This window comes from Amblyomma maculatum, chromosome 9 (genome assembly GCF_055883805.1).
Source record: "Amblyomma maculatum isolate TAMU_Amacu chromosome 9, ASM5588380v1, whole genome shotgun sequence".
Lineage (NCBI taxonomy): Eukaryota > Metazoa > Arthropoda > Arachnida > Ixodida > Ixodidae > Amblyomma > Amblyomma maculatum.
The window spans coordinates 63,874,677-63,893,812 of record NC_139352.1 but is presented as its reverse complement, the minus strand read 5'-3'; the positions used below and the strand labels follow the sequence as shown (position 1 = coordinate 63,893,812).

Here is a 19,136-nt window from a genome sequence, read left to right as displayed (position 1 = left end):
GTAAGGAAAACCTCTCTGGGAGATAGGTTGACATTAGTGCAAAAAGGTACGTTTCGAGATTCCCTGGTTTCCAATTACTGTGGCAGCCTAAAGTTTAAATACCCTGGAAAAACTTTTATCCCGTGTCACAGCCCCGTGTATGACGTCACGAAGGTGAAGCCCTGCAGGTCTCGGGCTGACAATCACTAGCCATCTAATGTGAAATCAATTTGCAGGAATTCCCACATTTACGAAACACTTTGCTGCCATAAAAGCAATTTGGAATAGTATTTTGTGTGGCGCTGTTCGAGCCCTGTTTTACGCTGCTGTCAAGTAAAACGTGTACCTTTCGCATTTATTTCTTTTTGAAAGGAGACATGCCTACGTTTCAGGGCTTCCACCTACATATACTTTTCTATCATTGTATTATATTTCTTACTCAGGCCCCTAATCCTGGCGCTGTCCTTTTATATTAAGCATGCTTACCGAAATATTGTGCACTCAATGGTCATTTTACCTCCATGCAAGTTTTGTGTAAAGCGAAAGAGCCCTGTTAACGTGCAGGCTCCTTGATATGGCAAAAAGTGAGTGTTGGGCAGTTTATGCCCTACCATTTTCTCCGTTCTATTCAGCGTTGTATTCTGCAATGATTCGAATCAATCCGAGATTTGTCACTAAATAAGTATATATCTTTTTATTAGCTCTATTCTAACAGTTACTCTTAAAACGTACGTAGCACGCATTCTTAAAAGACATAAATACCAGCCACCGTCTCTAACGTTTGTTTCCTTTTTTTTTTCTTCAACTCCCTTATGTTACGGCCGTGGATTTTTATTATTTTTCACCGCTGCTTGTAACCAGCACCACGGCATTGTGTTGTCCGACGCCGGCTACGCTCCATCGCTGGTGGTCACGGATGCTCTTTCCATGTTCTTTCTCCTCGGCGCCTTCTGCACCATGGGACTACGCTGCAAGGTATACTACAACAAGAACAAGGGCATGGTAAGAATCAGCTATGTGACCAGGCCTGCTTTGTCAAAGTCACGGCACTCTAAGAAGGCGTTCGGAGTAAATTACGAAATGTGCATAGACGTGAACATTTCGGTATAAACGTGGAACTGCCAGCTGGCATACGAGAAAACTACCTTAATTATAAGCACCGTGACTTTTATCCCTCTCTTAGGCGTATCGTCAAGACAGAGCTTGCGGGAGCAGCCTCAGTTTCACATACATAAATAAGCTCTCTAAGCAGCTCTATACGCTTCCTAAGCTTTCCTAATCTGGACACTAAACACCCATCATACAAACTGTTATTCTGCGGTTTCATCTTCGCAAAAGTGTAATTAATTTTATATATTTAAGTGAGTGTCCTAGCGGCAAAAAGGGTCTAGTTAAAGATCCTGTGAAAGCTGCAAGTCGCTTCACAACCATGCGCGAAATAGACATGGTCCTTCTTTTTTGTTGGACACGTATCGACAGCAGTACTCCCCTGATGGGGCTGGGACATGTAGGTCACCGCCGCTTGCGGCGGGGGCTACCCTGCCACAGAACCATTATGTTGTAGGCCGTCATTGCACCCGCCACCGTTTCGGCAGTGGACGACGGCCATTGTTGCGGCGCGCGTCTTTCTCTCCTTCTTCCTTTTCTTTCTTCTCTATTTTTTCTTCTGTTTGCATGAGGCAGCGGAGGTGTCTCAGCTACAGAGCCAGTAGCAGGCCCGTGCATTTTCTTTTCCTTCTTCCTACAGTCACAACAACAACACGTATCGCTTCAACGTCTTCACAACCGTTGCGCAATATGCGCGGCTAAGGCAAGCACAACAGTGAAGCGCTATGATTCTTTCTTGTTACTGGAGAAGCCTTTGCGGTGGATATTAGGGGGTTAAACATGTTTTAACATTGCTTATTTCCCCTGATATACAATAAAGGTGTTCTGCATCCTTGCGACTTTTGCGAATACTTTTCGTCTGCGCTCTGGTGTGGCTAACAACAAAAGCCAGATCAGAATAACCATTCATAATGACCGTGTCTTCATACGCTTACATTTTTAGCTTATCATACATATCAAAATTACTTTTGAAAAATAATTAAATTACATTACTAATTACTTTGGTGAAAATTGCAGAAAAGTAGTTAAATTACGTTACTCATTACTTCTCCCAAAAAGGAATTAAATTACACTACAATTACTTTTACTGAGTAATTCAATTACTTTTAAATTACTTTCTAGTTTCCATCCATGCAAAAACTAAGTAAACCTAGTAAAAAAAAACAACTTGTTCTCCAGACGCGAAGCACACACATTCTTTCGTCTTTCCGCCAAATTCCGTCCCAGAGAGCTATTCCTTCCCTCTTTCCTATAGCACTTGCCATTACAAAAACAAAAACCAGAGCAAAAACCGGAACAGACCAGACGCACTTCAGTAAAAGTAATTTCGAAAGGAATTAATTACTTTTGTTGCGAAATTACTGCCAAAAGTAATTCATTACATTACTAAATTGCCAAACGGGAAACGTAATTAATTACATTACAAATTACCAAAAAAGGTAATTAAGTTACAGTAATTTCGATACTGTAATTCAATTACTGCCATGTCTGTAGCTTATACAGTGCCCGCACGGCTCTACTTCTAAGTTTATTTTCGTGTAGATCTTATAGGCTCATAAAAACGCGAAAAAGAAGCAGCTAGAGGAAATCTGTGGTACAGATATGCTACGTAAGCAGTAAGTCGAGCCGCGGAACGTATTACATTGTAAACTTTGCTTTTAGAGCGGGATGCGACGGCCTCCAAAAGTATGTTGTCCGCAAGCACTCATATGACCCAATCACGTGTTACTGCCAAGGCGCATTTATTTTGCACTCGAATGCAGCAACTTCTGAGGGGTAGCAATTCGAGTACATGCTACACTCTTTTGACTGGATCAACGGAAGAGCTCGCAGAGCTTATGATGAAAATTTTCCCATTAGGTGGCGTTACAATGTGGTGTTACCTCATGCAGGGACATGTGGTGTTACCGTGAGCAGGGACAATGAAAATGCAATTCTGTTCTTAGCTAGCATGTCGAGTTGTTTGGTTCCTTAGTGAGGAGCGGACAGACGTTCAGTCAAGTGTACAGTGTCAATCACACTTAGCGGGAACACGGTCCCGCGTGGCGGCCCACGTGCGGAGAGTCATTGCGCCCTACCAAGTCCCAAATTCACCTAAAATGGCGAACGATAAGAGGCTTCACTTCGAGGTCCTCGTATCCATACCCCCTCTCCACTTTTTCATGGCTGGATGATGTGCAACGGCGCAAACCACGTGCGTGGCTACGCGAGACATGTTTCGGCTAAGTGTGATTGATACTGTAATGCTATTTACATATTTTCATGCATAATCCTGGCTCTCGTTCACCAGCACCAGAAATCCATGAACGAAGACACAAGGTCACCATTGGGGGTCTTCGTCTGTTCCGTACTGTTCAGGTAAGCGCAATGCTTGTCATCAAGGCGGCTAAGGCCTTTAATGCAGGTTAATAAATGCAGGTTATGAAAAGAGCACCTTTTTGAGAAGTGCAAGGCCACTTTTCTCTACCCTAAATTATTAATGACGCAGTTGTAACTTTTCCTTCCCATAGTTGCTTGAAGTTACAGACTGGCGTCCTCCTACCACGTGTTCTCAAAATTGTGCGCATCTAAAAGGGCTGCGAAAGTCTATATCCGGCGAATTCGAGTTCCTGCGAAGCGCGACTGACCTCATTGTACGTGTGAGGAACTTGCTTATCACCAGCCAGTTTGATATGATAGCGGAGCTCTTTCTTTTGACAGAGTGCAAAAGTACAATGTATGGCAGCTTTGTATACTAGCCTTCAAAATTAATCATTATCAGATTCTTTCTCAAATATGGTTTGGTTTGGTCGGTTTGTGGGGTTTAACGTCCCAAAGCGACTCAGTCTAAAAATATATATTCTCAAATATATTCATCTACACATTGATTGCAAATTTTGACTCGAAGATAGTTTTTCTTGGTTTAATTATTTATTCATTTCTTCAATAAAATCTTAAAAGAGGGCAAATATAGTTAGTCTCTATCGTCAAAAAATACATAACTTTTTATAGTAGTCCAACGGCTTGCAGGTTTTTGTAGGCCAGAAGCCGTCAACAGCAGAACGAGTGAAGAAATAAAATTTTTTACCAACGCAAAGCATCCCGCAATATCAAAAAAAAAAAAAAAATCTCTGAAAGTCACTCTGTAAACGTTGTGTTTACCATAGCTTGGGGAGTGACAGGCCTGTACGGCCGAGTAGAAAACCAAGGGAGGAAGAAAATCGAATGTCAATTTAACCACTTGACACCTATGTCGGGAGAAAGAGCGGCTAATTTTCTGCATATTGTTGGCTTGTGGTAAAGTGTATATAGGCGAGGCAAGTATGTTTGTTAGTAAGCGTTTGCAGGAATGTTACACATTCTTAGATGCTCAGGGGCCGGCAGAAAATGATTTTGGCACTGCACTGCACTGCTGTAGATGCAAACAGTGAAGAAAAAGTATGCCGATGTTCGACCGAGCGACCATATTTTTTAATCGGAATGAGTGACTGGAAAATCTCAGAATGTATTTCTAAGAAATCAAAAATAAAAATATGTAAATGGCACCTCGTTGTATTTACCGAACAAAGAAAGTGTCAACCTAGCCCGTAGATAACAGTGGTGAAAGCTGGCATCAATGCACTCGCGATGGGAAGAGTTCAAAAGGCACAAGCGTCGTATGTTTTATGCGCCAATTTTTAATAAAGCATTATTGAATTCCCAGCTTCCGTCCGCGTGTAACGCATTGCGTGTACCACTCGTGCTCCGCGTGCAATCATTCTTACACCAACTATATAGTTAAACATGACCAATTCTCCAATGAGCTAGCGATATTGCACCAAGTGTACATTTGTAAAGTAAAGGATGAGCGTTCATTCTTTGGCTAGGGGTTCTTGACAAGTCGGACGCAGCTAAAAAACCAAGAGGCAAATGTTTTCCTCATAAGAGCAGCTCCAAGAAGGGGCAGCGACCTGTTGGCATGACCCCCAATTACCTACTTTGCACCTCTCATGGCTGCTATAATGTGCGCGCTGGTAGGTGCACTGCGACGTCATGGTAATGGTCAACTTGACGGAATCTTCATTGATCCTTCTAGGGGAATTCTGGTGCTTTACAGCTGATCTACAAATGAGCATTTGCATTTTATATTGTGCTCGACCCGGCAAACCTAGGCGATTTTACTGTTTAGAACTAATGCTGAGAGTTGGCGCTGTAGTATACTTCCACAACACTAGCGCTAAGGGGTATCTATAATCTAGCGATTCATACATCGATGCTGACAAAGTCCTCTTTAGACGCGTTCAAAATTTTAACTTGAATGCGATGGATGTTTCAGCCGTTTTCACACGTACGCGCCTTTTCATCGCCAGGCACCTGAAGAACGTGGCGCTGCTGGGTAAAGCCGTCTTCAGAGACCTGCCCATTCCGAGTCAACGCATGAAGTGTGGACCGCTGTCTAAGGACGCCTACGGCCGGCTGTCGCGAGTGCAACAGTAAGAGGATCTTCGCATTTTAGCAGTGTAATCTAATGGACATAGGCAGAAACGAATACTGCCCATCGTGCATAAAAAGCTTCAGCGTTCAAGGGCCATGACAACACTCGCAAGGTAGAGTTGCGATTTAAGTGGCGGCGTTTGGTATTGTAATGATATGTCTGTGCGCTTTATATAATTTCAGATGCTCGGATCTAATCCGCAGCCCTTCTAATTTTCGTCCATGGCAGCCATCAGCTTCTGGGCATCAGTATCCACCCACCGTATCATTCATCCACTTCTTATTACAGCAATTTGTACAACTGGGACCAGGGGCCGTGTTTTATTAGCAAAGCTTTCCCGATGAAGTTTGTAGTCTCGGCTACCTGACTATCAAGTTTGACGTAGCTTAAGACAGCGGTTTGTGCTGAAACTGGCAGAAGTGTGAACAAAGAAATACATCTGGGCAACTCACAACCCAAGAAGACAGTAGGTTGCGACGCTGGAACTGCGTATCACGGCAAAGAGCCATTTGTACAAATCCGACACTGGGAAATTTGCGTAGCTGCATAATGTCCGTAGAACTGGCGTGCATCAACCGGACGGTGGCCTGAGGATGAATTTTCCGAACATAGAGAATGCAACCATAATGACTCTATCTACTGCGATCTACTAGGGGGGCTTGTAGGCTACCCGCACAAGGTGCCTCAATAGCAGGCACCCTACACCGCCCACCAACTCACATTCTTTACAAGTTTCGCCGCTAAAGATAATGTTCCTCAAGCTTGGCCGCTTAAATAAGGGAAAGTGTGCACTTACCAACACTCGGAGCGCGTCATTTTCTCCTACAACGAAGGGTCTTCAACTGCTATCTCCGACGAGGTTCGAGCCTTGAAAGTGTATGTATAAAAATCGTCCGCACTAAGAAGCCGGCGCGTCCGTGTGGGATTTCGCTAATCAACGCCTCCCGCCGAACATATAAACTACGCTGCAGCCTACTTAACCTGATAATTTTCTCCTACCGTTTATATCGCTCCCAACAATAGTTCGTGTCACTATTTGTTATTGACTCGCGTGATTTAGCTGACACCCCTCGCGGTGCCTCTGTTTTAGCGTGTGTTATGCGACTGTATTAACTTCAACTATCCTCTCAAACCTTTTATATCCACTCATCCCCTTCCCCCAGTGCAGGGTAGCAAACCGGTTGCTTTTACTGGTTAACCTCCCTGCCTCTCCTCCTCATCTTTCTCCTCCTTTGGTGAACTGTGTGATGCCACGGACATCGAGTATCCACGATTAGCCTTGTGTGGCAAAATCGTGTCCAGTGAAAAGAGGGGTCCTGGTATTGAGCCCAAGGCAATTAAGTGCATTGCCCTTTAAGCATCCCGCGGATGCAATACACCCCTCTGGACCCAGTTTCTTGTGGACGGGTCCTCCGGACGGACGCGACCAAAGTATAACGGCAGTCGCCTTTTGTTACCTTTCTCTCCATTTTTCGCGTTCCTGTCCTCTTTCTCATAGCTTTTAGCTCTTAACCTTCCTTCTAATTTTTTGGGGGTGCGAAAACGCTCATCGAGCCATGCCTTTCCTCAATAGAGATATTTAGCTTACCGTGATCCGCGATCCGCCATCGTGACCCTCTACCACACGTGGGCGGGGCGCACAAGCTGACTGGTCCCGACGCGGCAGGTCTATGTGCCGACATCAAGTATGTGGCGCCATCTATCGGCGTCAAGGGGATCTTGGCATGCGCAGTGGAGCACGCGGTGGCGGATCACGGTAGGGGATCGCGGATTACGGTAAGCTAAATCTCTCTAATGTCTTCTTGTGTGTGATCCGTGCTCGGCCAGCAAAGCCGTTGCCATGACAACTGTTACCCCAGGTGTTGTCGAACAACCGAAACGGTCATTTCTGTTCCTTTGCGGGACATTTGCTTGTACAGAGTTAATGATGAGAGGCGACCTAACGTGAAGATAGTACGAGCTACCGTAACAGCAGAAGAACAGGCTTTTAGGCTGGAAGGTGAACATAATTTAAATCGTATTAAACGGGCTTCTAACGAAATGTCGCACCGCTTTTGCACGACCATTGCTTTAACCATGCTTGAGCTTGCCTTCTTTTTATTCCTTTTTTCCAGAATACGGTGTTTAACCTTGCCCAGCTAACCAACTTGCGTTACACCATGTTTGGTGATAAAGAGGGTGTACAGCTTCGTGCGGACACATTCTGTCCACAAATCCTGTCCACGCCACTCGTGAGCCAAGATATTTTTTCGCATTTGAATACACGCTGAGTACTTTATCCTCGACTTCGCATTGAGCATACTCCCTGACTGTGTACATGTAGGTTATCGCAAATAAATCTCAGATCATAAATTCCGAACTCACGACGCGGGCTTTAAATGCCAGAAGTACAGCCATGGCAAACAGCGCTGCCGAGACTATCTTCTTCCATGTGCCTCTCTCATGTATGTACATCTGACGGATAGCTGTGAGCGCCAAGCATATCTTTATGCACACTGCAAAAATAAATTCGAAGTCCAGCTTTTGGACCTTTGACTGTACTTGTAATCGACCTTTGTCCACCTTCCCAGTAGGGAGAAAAGAAAGAGTTAGAACAATCAAGGTTAAAGACCATTTAACCGTCAGGAAGGCGTGAGAGGCTTTCCTCGGTTCAAAATCCAAATTATTCTATCTTGGTGAAACAGTGCGCTGCAGGATATAAATTTTCGGCGCCTCCGCAAATCACGCCACATTGAGCGTCATCAGAGCAACGTCATCATCGTCACGGTGGAGTATAGCTAGCGCATATCCACCACCCGTAAAACAGGCTGCGTGGACCCCCCTCCCTTCCCCTTACCAGTCGGTCCCAAAGCCTCCAATTATTAAGGAGGAGGCGCCTTACTAAAATGTACCCGTGTGTTCCGCACAATCTTCGAGCGCATCTGAGGAGTTGTTGCATAGGTCACACAACACAGCAAGAAGGCCTTAAAGCGCGAAGTCGTATTGTTCAAGAACCGACAGCATGCAAACATTACCTATTCTATACTTTTGTATGCATTTAGTTTGTTATGCTTCGCTTTTATTTGGTATAAAACGTTCTCATGCAAATGACTCCACCTCTGTACCTTTTCATTTTTACATTTTCATGCAGATGAATGAACACGGTTTTCTTGGATCGCGGCGTCCGCAGCTGTGACATGCTCCAGCTCTCTCACTGGGTGCATGTGTGGCCACTCCGCCTCCCCCTCAGCTAAAACGCGTGAAGTGGGCGTGAAATTGTTAACTAGTTTGTAGGAAAGGGAAGGTGTAATATCTGTCTTCTCCGTGGACTCCTGTACCGACAGTAAGAGAAAGGAGGAACGCGACCTCGTTTCGATCAGTTTCCATGTCAGTGCACGCTAAAGATCCCCAGTTCTACGGCACTACGGGGTCAGGAGAGAGCGGCTTCGGCTGCAGCTGTGCGGCAGCCGTGACTCCTCACCACCTTCTCTTTCTCCACTTCAAGTTGACACGGAGTGAGAACCACCGACTTCGGACAGACATCGGTGAAATCCGTGATTGCGGCTAATAATGCTACGCACTAAAACAAATTAAACACAATTTTAACGACATGTCTAAAAACTGAAGCTTGCGTTATAAGTGCAATAATAGAGGGCAACCAGAAAAATAGTTAGGCTTCCTCAGTGTGAGTCAATGCATGAAGCAAAATCAGACTCAGCCTTGGTAGCTGTGGAGAAAATCCTAAACTGGGAGATCGAGAACAGTATATTCCAAACAGATTCACTCAATACCTTAGTCAGAGGAGTATGAGTTTGGCCCACCCCGACAATTTGGTTGGCATACACCAAACAGTATTTTGCGTATTTCGACAGTTCAGTAGACCAGCGTTCGAACCGACTTGGGTAAATTCCAAAATAGACTTAACCCATGCCCGAAACTTTGGTAGCCCACCACCAAAATTAGGTTGACAAGTCCTTAAATGTAAATTAACAATCGAGATTTGGGCGCAACCGTGGATTGCGGAGTCAAACTCACAGTCATTGTCATTTTAGATATTTTTTTCGGCTTCTTTAGAGCATAAGCACCACGGACAGATAAGTGAAACCCTTTGGCACGAAGGTCAAATACTATTTGCTAAAAGCGGGAGATGCGCAGGAGCAGTAGGTATCCAATGAATTTTGTCCAAAACAAAGTTTTAAGCTCCCTTCATTAGCACCGAACATATGGCTGATCGAAAATGATGCTCCTCCTCTCACCTTTCAGCTCGGCAGGAGCGCAAGGAACAAAAATAGAAGAAAAGGGGCGGCGGCTCCCCCCTCCACCCTGTTCCGCCCCGCCCGTGTAATTGTGGACCATCCAATGACAGGGCGGATCCAGCAGGCTTCAATGACGTCATAGGGGAGTTATGTGCGAGTTGCACGAGCGGATGTGTCGTCCAGATCGGTGGCGAGCGGTCGCCAGGAGCACTTTTTAAATACGTGCAGAGTATGGGCTCCGCTTAAAGTTTTTACGTTTGGCTCGAATACTCACAAAGACATCTCTATAGATTTCTCGGATTAGAATATTACTGTATTATTTCTGGGGGCCCTTTAAAGAACTATAGACACCACATTTTGGTGTCGTTTTTCTTCTTGTTGACGATGCGTAAGTCATTCCTGTACCTATATCAATCCACACGCAGTTTTCGCCTACAATCGCTAAATAATTTATAATTGAACTTTTTTTTCTCACCAGCTCCGGATTTGACATTGGAGAGGTGGCTAGCTGTGACGTCGCAATCATGTCTTGATGCGTAGCATGAAGAAAACAGCGATATAATCGCTCATTCTTCACTTGTAGTGATTCCTGTTCTTGAGGCAGACTGGCTTTATAATTGTAGTGAAATCAAATGATTCAGCAATAATTTATAGCTTTATTTTCATTCCACGCTTGACGTAGGCTTGACTGTGACGTCACAGCCCTCGCTCGGCTGTTGAAACCGAAACAGGTGAGAAAAGAAATTCGATTATAAATTATTCAGCAGTTCTAGGTAAATGTGACGTGATGATCCCTGTACATTAATGTCCTAGACATGATTACAAATGATAAAACACGAACCCAAAAATTAGGTACCTATAGTCCTTTAAGATCACGCTGTATTACTTCTGCGTTATTTCGCATGTGTGAGCGAGGACCACGCCTTTGCTTTTGTTTGCATGTCTGTGTGCGTGCGTGCGTTCGCTTGAGCCTGTGTGTGTGTGAGTGTGTGTGTGTGCTGGCGAATGTATGTGTTAAATTAATAAATTAATTATTTCATTACTTTCCATTCGTGGCCCAGAACGAAGAGGCTGACCAGGTGGCGGCTGGTGTATGCAGTCATGCGAACTGTGTGGGATGACCTCTTTTGGACCATGCTGACAACATTCACCTACTACGCCAACGTGCTGAGCAAAGTACCACTCCTCGAGTAAGAACCACACTGGGAGCACAGACGGACGGGAAAAGGGGCAAATGAGGAGGGGGACATGTTCATTCGTGCCTAATTGACTAGTCATACACAGGAACCAGCGCAGCTGTGTCCCCCAAACCAAAGATAACTTTCTTAAGGTCACCGAAAATAAGGATGCGACTTTGTGCTGCACCTATATATAACACGCCTCCTGTAGTAAAATAATTAAAGTGTAATAAAAATTGGCTGTAGTTTATCTTCGGTTAAACCTAGTGTGACGCGACAGCTCCAGCCGAGGCGCACGGCACGTCGCTATGTATGCTCGAGATCGACGTCAGCAATCATGTGTCTCGCCACGCAGCTGCTCACGTGTTAAGCTACTTCCCACGTCAGTTGACATTGACATTGAGCTTTCGCTTTGACCTTTGGTGAGTACAAAGTGGTTGTGGCTTAAGTTCCAACTTGACCTCGAAGCTGTTTGAAGGTCACCGGAAGTGCACGGCGACCTTGGTTTTACTTCGCGCAGTGAAGCTATCACTTCAGTAAAACCTACCTGTCAGTATTTTGTTTGGAGAAATAATGGAATAAAGCGAAATTTCTAGTCCGTGTATATCTGACATAAAGGTTGACATTTGGTACGCAGCCACTAGAAACCGAACTCATAAACTGAGCATATCCAGCGCGATGAATAGTCAATAACGATGAACACTCTTCATCCTTTTACTTTCTATGTAATTGTAGTACGGGAACATAAACATTACTGCGCTCCCTTAAGGTTACATTACTTAAGGTTAATTACCGTTACAGAGGAATGCACAGAATGTAACCAGTAGCCTTCGAACACTTATGCAGAAATATTTGAATATATCGCAACATCAGCATTATAACAGCTATTTCACCGGTATGCACATCATAGAGTAATCACCCCTTACTTTTAAAGTGAAATCCTTACAAGGCTCATGGAGCGAAAATCTGTGCGCGTGTCTGTGCGTCGAATCTGTGCACCGATGTGTCACTCGTAAATAGTGGGCGTGTGAGGAGGGAGTTTAAAAATTAAAACAATTGATGGTGATAGGTAATAAATAAAAGCTGTATACATCGATGCTAATTACTAATAATGATGACTCAATATGACTACTAACGATGAATACGTCAAACTACGACTTGAAATGACCGTAACGGATTGAAAATAAGTAAATAATTGTGCATGACTCATCATGACTGCTAATGACTACGAAACAACCAATATGTTGAACGACAGCTTCAAAATGACAGCTACGAGTGGTAATGACTTCAGTGGCTAGGCATGACTCAGCATGAATACGAAACGACAAATATATCAAACGACGACTTGAAGTGACCGCAACTGATGGGAAATGGGTAAAATTAGACGACCCATATGTCAAACAACGACGCTTGTAATGACTGCAACTTATTGAAATCAGTAAATATGCTTGCAGCTGAGTGGTAATGACTATATAATGACGAGGCATGAATCATCATGACTAGGAAACTAGGCTTCCGATAACTAGGCTTTCACCGCCTCACCGTTCTCTTCTTAAGAGATACCTAAGAGACCCTACGACTCATACGAATGTCTCACACTGGTAGACGGCAGCGTATCTATCGCGCATGTAGTTCAGCAAACGCGTCTTACTCTCCGTTTCCATTTATATGAGAACACAGTACATTTTATACCGGTTGTGCGCCATCTGTTGCGGCAGCGCCGTACGATCCGGAGCAGTACGATCGCGGGTTTGTTGGGGGTGCCGCAGGCTGACACTAAAATTGCATGCAAGGAAATCGCAAAATTAGCAGAAATGTGCGTCGTTACGCGGTTAATTATTAGTTCTGTAATAGTTCCTTTCTAATGCCACAGCAGTTCGTTAGCTTATAGTTGTATACGGGAGAGGAGAGCATGCACTAAAAGCCCCATACTCGAATGTAGCAGCGCTGTCCTGTGGTGCATCTGTATTGAGAGTACAGTCGCTTGCTGGAAACTTTTCTTAAACTTGATGATGAGCAGCGTGCTGTCGTAGAAGGGACTAGGACTTTCGGCGAGATTAAATGTCCAATTTCTTAATTGCAGTGACAGAAATCACGTGGCCGGATTATATACTAGCGCGATTTATAATATATTTTCGCCATGTCCTGCACGTATTTTGCTGGAACGTTTCCAAGCATGTTATGAAGTTGATTTCTTCCTCCAATTTCTATTCCGGGCACAATATATTCATACCAAAAAGCCCACTAATCACATGAAGGCTGTGGAAGAGTAGCGTCTAATTTTCCTCTATAATGCAGATGCCTCGTCGCGATGGAGCAGTGGTTAAGATGCCTGACTACTGCGGGGGCACCCAAGTTCGAACCCGATCGCCGCCGGCTGCGTTTCGATGTAGACGAAACTGAGAGGCGTCCGTGTGATGTGCGATGTTAGTGCATGTTAATGATCCTCAAATGGTCGAAATTACAACGCTCCACTACAGCGCCTCTTTTCACTCTCTCTCCTACATTCCTTCTTTCCCTTACAGGTGTCCACTCAAAAACGTGTGATATATCCTTCCAGCTTAAAAAAAATTATTAGTATTAGCTAGACTGTAAGGCTATTATGAGGCGTGTGTAAAATAGGTTTACTCTTCTCTGCTTCTGCCCCAATTACCAACTTGTAATTTTATTTTCTCTTCTCCCTTCCCCATTTATCTACCAGGCGGCTGGTAGAGGGCGGCGAGGAAGTGACGGTGACGACGTGGCTTTTCGTGTCCGCGTGCATCGCCGACACGCTGCTAGCCTGCTACCAGATGCATACCTGCTTCCGACTTGCCAACCGTGTTCGCTGCCTTCTTTTAGGTGCCATCTTTAGGAAGGTGAGCGGGAGCTAAATCACTTCACTGGCAAGGATCGCATTATCAAGGTCATCTTTGTAAAGAGAAAGAGAGAGGGGGGGGGGGGGGGAGTAGTCATTGAGTAAAAGGTGGAGAGGTGGCAGCGGAATGGAAAAAAGGGAGGTAGAAGGAGAGTTAGGGTTTGAATCGAGGGTGATGCTTGTGATGGCCCGCGTTACAGATAAGGTCGTGTGCATGAACGCACTGAATGACACTCATCTCGTGTATAGTCGAAATGTAGCACAAGCAGCACATTTTCTTCACACAGAAAAGCCTAGCGTCACCAACGTCTCGTTCATTACGAGTTAATCACCACCAGAGTTAACATGCACAAGCTGCGCGACTTGTTTTTCACAATTCATGAATATCATGCACGCAAAGTGACTGGCTGGAACTACTTTCCAGCACATATTGTATCAATAACCAACGTTTTCCCCTTTTCGCCAGTTACTGTCTTTAATTTTGTTTTATTAATTAGATTAGTTTAAACATGAACTTTCTTTTGACGCTACTCATCAGTTGTTAAAGGCTTCTGCCTTAAAAAGTCTTCTAATGTCGACCGACATGGCGTCTTCTCTATTAAGATGAGAGCCTTCTACAGACCGCGGCGGCGTCCACAAAAAGTGTGCACGAGATGTGTCCGCGAGGTTCCGCTAGTCATTGGTGGGGTCCTGGTATATTATGACCGACAGTTATAGTTAGTTATGATAGTCAGTGATGAGAGAGAGAGAGAGTCGCTCTCTCTGTAGAGATAGAGGGGAGCTGTCTTTCACAGTGAGAAAAGGGAAGAGAAGAAGAGATGCTCTCTCCTCTCATCTCTCTCTTTATCCTCTTCGTTCTTTTCCTTCTCTGCATTTTTATTTACTTTCCTCCCTCCTTCTTTTTCTCTCTCTATAGAGAGGAAGAGACTTACTCTCTGGTCTCTCGTTATCTCTAGAGAGAGCGAAAAAGATAGGTTTCTTGTTCTCTCGCTACTCTGGGGAAAGAGCCTCCATTTCTGTATATAGAGAGAGAGAGACTTTATCCCTAGAGTCTCAGTTCTTTTCTCTCTGCCTCAATTAATCAGGGGCCTTCCAACGATCGCAATTGGGCGGCCAAAATGCTTTCTCTTCCCTGCAACGTAGGCGACTATTTGGTCCTGAATTTTTTATGAAGAGACACCTATTGTTGGGACATCCTCGACAGAGTTACAAAGAGTGGAGCTCTCCATGCACAACACGTCTTTTCGGCGAAAGTTGGTCACTCCTGTAACACCGATCTTCGTATTTGCTGTTTGCAGATGGTGCGGCTGTCCCCCCGTGCGCTGTCCAGGAACTCGTCCGGTTACGTGCTAGCCCTGCTAGGCGGCGATTGTCTACAAATCTGCATCGCGTGCACCCAGTTTCCGCTGCCCATGACCGGTACTTTCCTGCTGCCCGTCATCATTTATCTCATCGGACTGCGGGTGGGTGCAGTGACGGCACTCATCACAAGCTTGTGGCCCATGGTGGCGCTGATGCTCGTCTGGCCGGCAGCCGTAGTCCAGGACCGGCTCTGGGTGAGGGTCGTTGAAACATATCGGGCATTCTGCTTAAGTTATTCCGGTGCAGCTGCGTTCTTTTCTATTTAAACGAAGGTGTATTCCCCAGCGTGCATTTCTTTTTATGAACTGTTCCACTTGGCTCTAGGGTGCTCAGATAGGCAGGGTGAGAGCGCAAGTTTGGTGGACGAAGGTGAAGAGCAAGGCATCGATGTTGTACATTCAGATGGCAATGAATGTTACAGAAGCCCGGGAGATTTAATGTTTAAGGGACCGTCCTCTGTGGGGCCTTCGCAATAGTCCACGTTGCTTTGAGACATTAAGCTTTGTGTAGCAAACAACGTGCACGTGTGTGTTCTTTATGATTACAACCTTACTTTAGGCCTCATTCTACCGCGTTTCTTGCGCAAGTAAATGATTCCTCCCATTCGCACGCAATCCAGATTCCGTAAACACTCCTTAATACTATCTGATTCGACTCATGACATTTCGCTTGCTATGACATCTTCAATAAATAGACATATTTGAATGGTCCTAAAATCATTCGCATATAAACAAAAGGAAGCAGACGTAACGGTCACCGAAGGTAATTTTTATTTATATATATCTGGTAAACGTTCAGCCTTCTAATGCGTGCAGCAACCTGAACACGAATAGTTTACTCAGGACACGCAACGACAGTCCAGAGAGAACCGGTAGGCAGCTTTACATATTTAGGTTTTGCATAGCAGACTAAAAAAACGTATTACACACGTTCATTTTTCTTCTCATCTTTATAGGCATGACCTTCTATTGCAGCCTCATTCATAAGTATTGCAGTTACTCGACGTTCGTGGAGCAGAAGTCTGTTAAATACCTCGTTCGATTATTTGTCTTTCGCATTTCTGCCGAAGTACAATGTCAGCGCTTATTAATTCGTTTCGATGGAGGAACAGCTTCGCAATTGACTTTGTTTTTATAGGATAATGTGCTGAGCCTTCGAGACGAGCGGCTCAAGCAGACCTCGGACCTGCTGTCATCGGTGCGCTTGGTGAAGATGTACGCGTGGGAGGACGCCTTCTCTGCCGCTATCAGCCGCCTACGCGCCAAGGAGGAGGCGGCAAGCCACAGGGTGAACGTGCTAGACGGCCTCATCGACTCCGTGTACACCTCTTCAGCATCCATAGTGCGTCCGCATTTTCCGTAGAGCAGCGAGGCGAACTTGTTTAGACGTGTCAGACATGTGCCACTTGAAGATGTTCTTTAATTTCGTGTTTGGTTCGTAGATAAGTGTACGGCGCATTAAGAACAAGGAAGCAAACACGCGCCAGGTAACAAAGGCGGATGTGCTGATGTCATGTTTCCTTGTACCTTCTCTTGGCATTTAGTGGTTGGTATTATGTGGTCAGCGGTACGTGTTAGGATATTCTTTGCGACCGATATGAGAAGCTGTCTGTGGAGGAGTGGTACTTTTCTTTCTGTTCATTTGGCGGGAACATTGAGCTGGCTTTTGTATGCGCTGGGTACTTAGATTGCGAAGTATTTGGAGAGAGTTGGTTTTACTGAATTTTGCACTGTTGGATATTAAGAGGGCGCTCACTTGAAGGGCGCTGCCTCTAATAGAGGCCTATCAGTGGTACCTTCCGGTGAAACTGAGGTCAAGTGTTATGTTAATCCCTATAGATCAAATAATAAAGCTATATTTACCTGGCAGTTGGAATTCGGCTGTAACCTGAGCCACCTCCCATTGTTCATCTTTCATTTAACATACATTTCAACGAGAGCTTCTTATTTAGTGTTTTCAACCACAACGGAAACAGTTCGGCCTGAACAAGTGCACTTTCAGTGGAAGTTCCTAATGGCATTTTCGCAAATAAGGCCAGCTTCCGCTTAATATTTCGGGTCGTAATCAAGAGATGTTAGTAACCTCAAACTGAGGTTGGTGTCTTCGATTACGCGAGTTTTTATTTCGCAAAAATGAGACTCTTTGAGGAACAAAACATTCTTTCAGATATACCACATTTCATAAGTGATGTTAATGCTGGAGAAACGTAATGGCAGTAAATGAATACAAATTAAGAGGCAAGAATAGGAAAAGAAGACTAAAACATGGAAGTATGAAAATTTCGTCCGGCTGGTTCTTTTCTGAGAAACGAGAATCGCTGTTAAAACGGTAGGAAGCAGGAATGTAAAATGAAGCTTTAGTTGCCTTACACGTGAACTTAGCACCACAGTCTGCTCTCAATTATTTGTTCATTTTTAGGCTCTTCAATTGCTCGCCTCAGTGAACAAATATATGGGTGGTGATAGTAGTTACTGTCGCCCATAAACCCTGACTTCTCATTGGAGGGTCAAATTCTAAAGTTAAATCTCAGCTACTTCGGTCATCTGATGAGACGAGAGGAGTCGATGGAGAAAGATTTGATGTTGGGAAAGGTTGAGGGTCGCCGGAGAAGGGGTAGGCAGCGAACGCGATGGTTAGATGGCATCCTCGAGGCACTGCAGATGAAGTTATGTGATGTTAGGAAGATAGTGAGAGACCGGAAAGCGTGGCGTGACATGGTTCATAGGGTCACGAAGAGTCGGACACGACTGAACGACTGAACGGAGTAGTTTAGCCGATGAAACCCAATTGAACGTTCCTGCGGCACTGTCTTTGCATTCCGTATAAACCTCGTATTCACTCCGTTCATTGCTCGTCATTGAATAATATGCACTGTCCAGCTGATGATGTTTCCTCTTCATCACTTCGTAGATGACCATCCTGCTGTTCTCAGCGGTGGCATTCCTGGGAGATGCTTCGTTGCTCACGCCGTCTGTGTCATTCTGCTGCCTGTACCTTATATCGGCCACAGACCTTGTTACCAGTTCTACGTCGCAGATCCTACGCAGCCGCAGCGTCGTGAGTGACTTCTGACCACGAGCTTCACATAGACTAAATATGGTGTATCGGCTCTTTTCAACCCTTCACCACGTGTAAGAAAACTCGACTTTCACAAAATTAAAAATACACTTCCGTCCACTTAAACAGTGTACTTGAAACGCCCCTCTTCTACATCTGGTCAGAAAGTTGTTCATGTGCAGAAGCCGATCCCCATTTCTTTGTTGTTTTTTCGCGCAGGTCGGCTTGGCGATGCTCAGGTACTGCGCCTTCTTCAGCGAAGAGGAGCACCAGGAGCGGCCACCATGCTTTCTGGAAACCAAAGCCGCCAAAGGTCAGTCAGTGGTACCTGTAGCGGCCGCATTCTTTCATGTCTTGAGTTATTTTTTTCCTTTCGACCGTACTACTTTGCGGACTTTTATTCTTTTTACCTCTGTGTTTTGCTGAGCGGCGCTTTCTCAGCACTTGCTATTACTTGCCTGCTCCAAACATCATCTCTTGGTGCCCCGGTTATCGCTACGTGCAGCTATGTACACGTCAATCATTCAGACCTGCTCCCGAAAGATGAAAACATTTCCAGATGTTTTCATATGGCAGGCCGTCTACATTTAGGACGCCGTCGAAAGATATGTTATCACTAATCATTGTAAGGTACTCCTACGATGAGTACCATATAGGACTTACATTGTGTGACTAACCTGAACATATATGTGAACGTATATATGCTTGATTTCAGCACTAGTCTCCTAACAGCGAAGTGACGGAAATACAGATCCTGTGTCACAGAAAAATCTGGGCTTGGCAAAATTAGCCGTCATCTAAAAATCCCGATTTGCCGGGAGGGTCATGACGTCACAACCACATGACATCGCGCAGGGAATGCAAACAAGGTGATAATTAGAAATACCACAGCAGTGATACCATAGCAA

The 19,136-nt window shown here is 44.8% G+C and overlaps 1 protein-coding gene across 1 annotated transcript in view; it reads left to right on the top strand.

Annotated features, from left to right (window-relative positions):
* LOC146179217 (ATP-binding cassette sub-family C member 4-like) overlaps nucleotides 1–19,136 on the top strand; it is a 91,314-nt gene that overhangs the window by 31,761 nt on the left and 40,417 nt on the right. Inside the window, exons 5-13 of the mRNA XM_084580147.1 lie at nucleotides 841–981; nucleotides 3,377–3,444; nucleotides 5,415–5,537; nucleotides 10,836–10,964; nucleotides 13,654–13,810; nucleotides 15,108–15,365; nucleotides 16,309–16,512; nucleotides 18,082–18,228; nucleotides 18,448–18,541. Coding sequence (XP_084436273.1) covers nucleotides 841–981; nucleotides 3,377–3,444; nucleotides 5,415–5,537; nucleotides 10,836–10,964; nucleotides 13,654–13,810; nucleotides 15,108–15,365; nucleotides 16,309–16,512; nucleotides 18,082–18,228; nucleotides 18,448–18,541 — 1,321 coding nt within the window. The remainder of the gene's footprint in view (nucleotides 1–840; nucleotides 982–3,376; nucleotides 3,445–5,414; nucleotides 5,538–10,835; nucleotides 10,965–13,653; nucleotides 13,811–15,107; nucleotides 15,366–16,308; nucleotides 16,513–18,081; nucleotides 18,229–18,447; nucleotides 18,542–19,136) is intronic.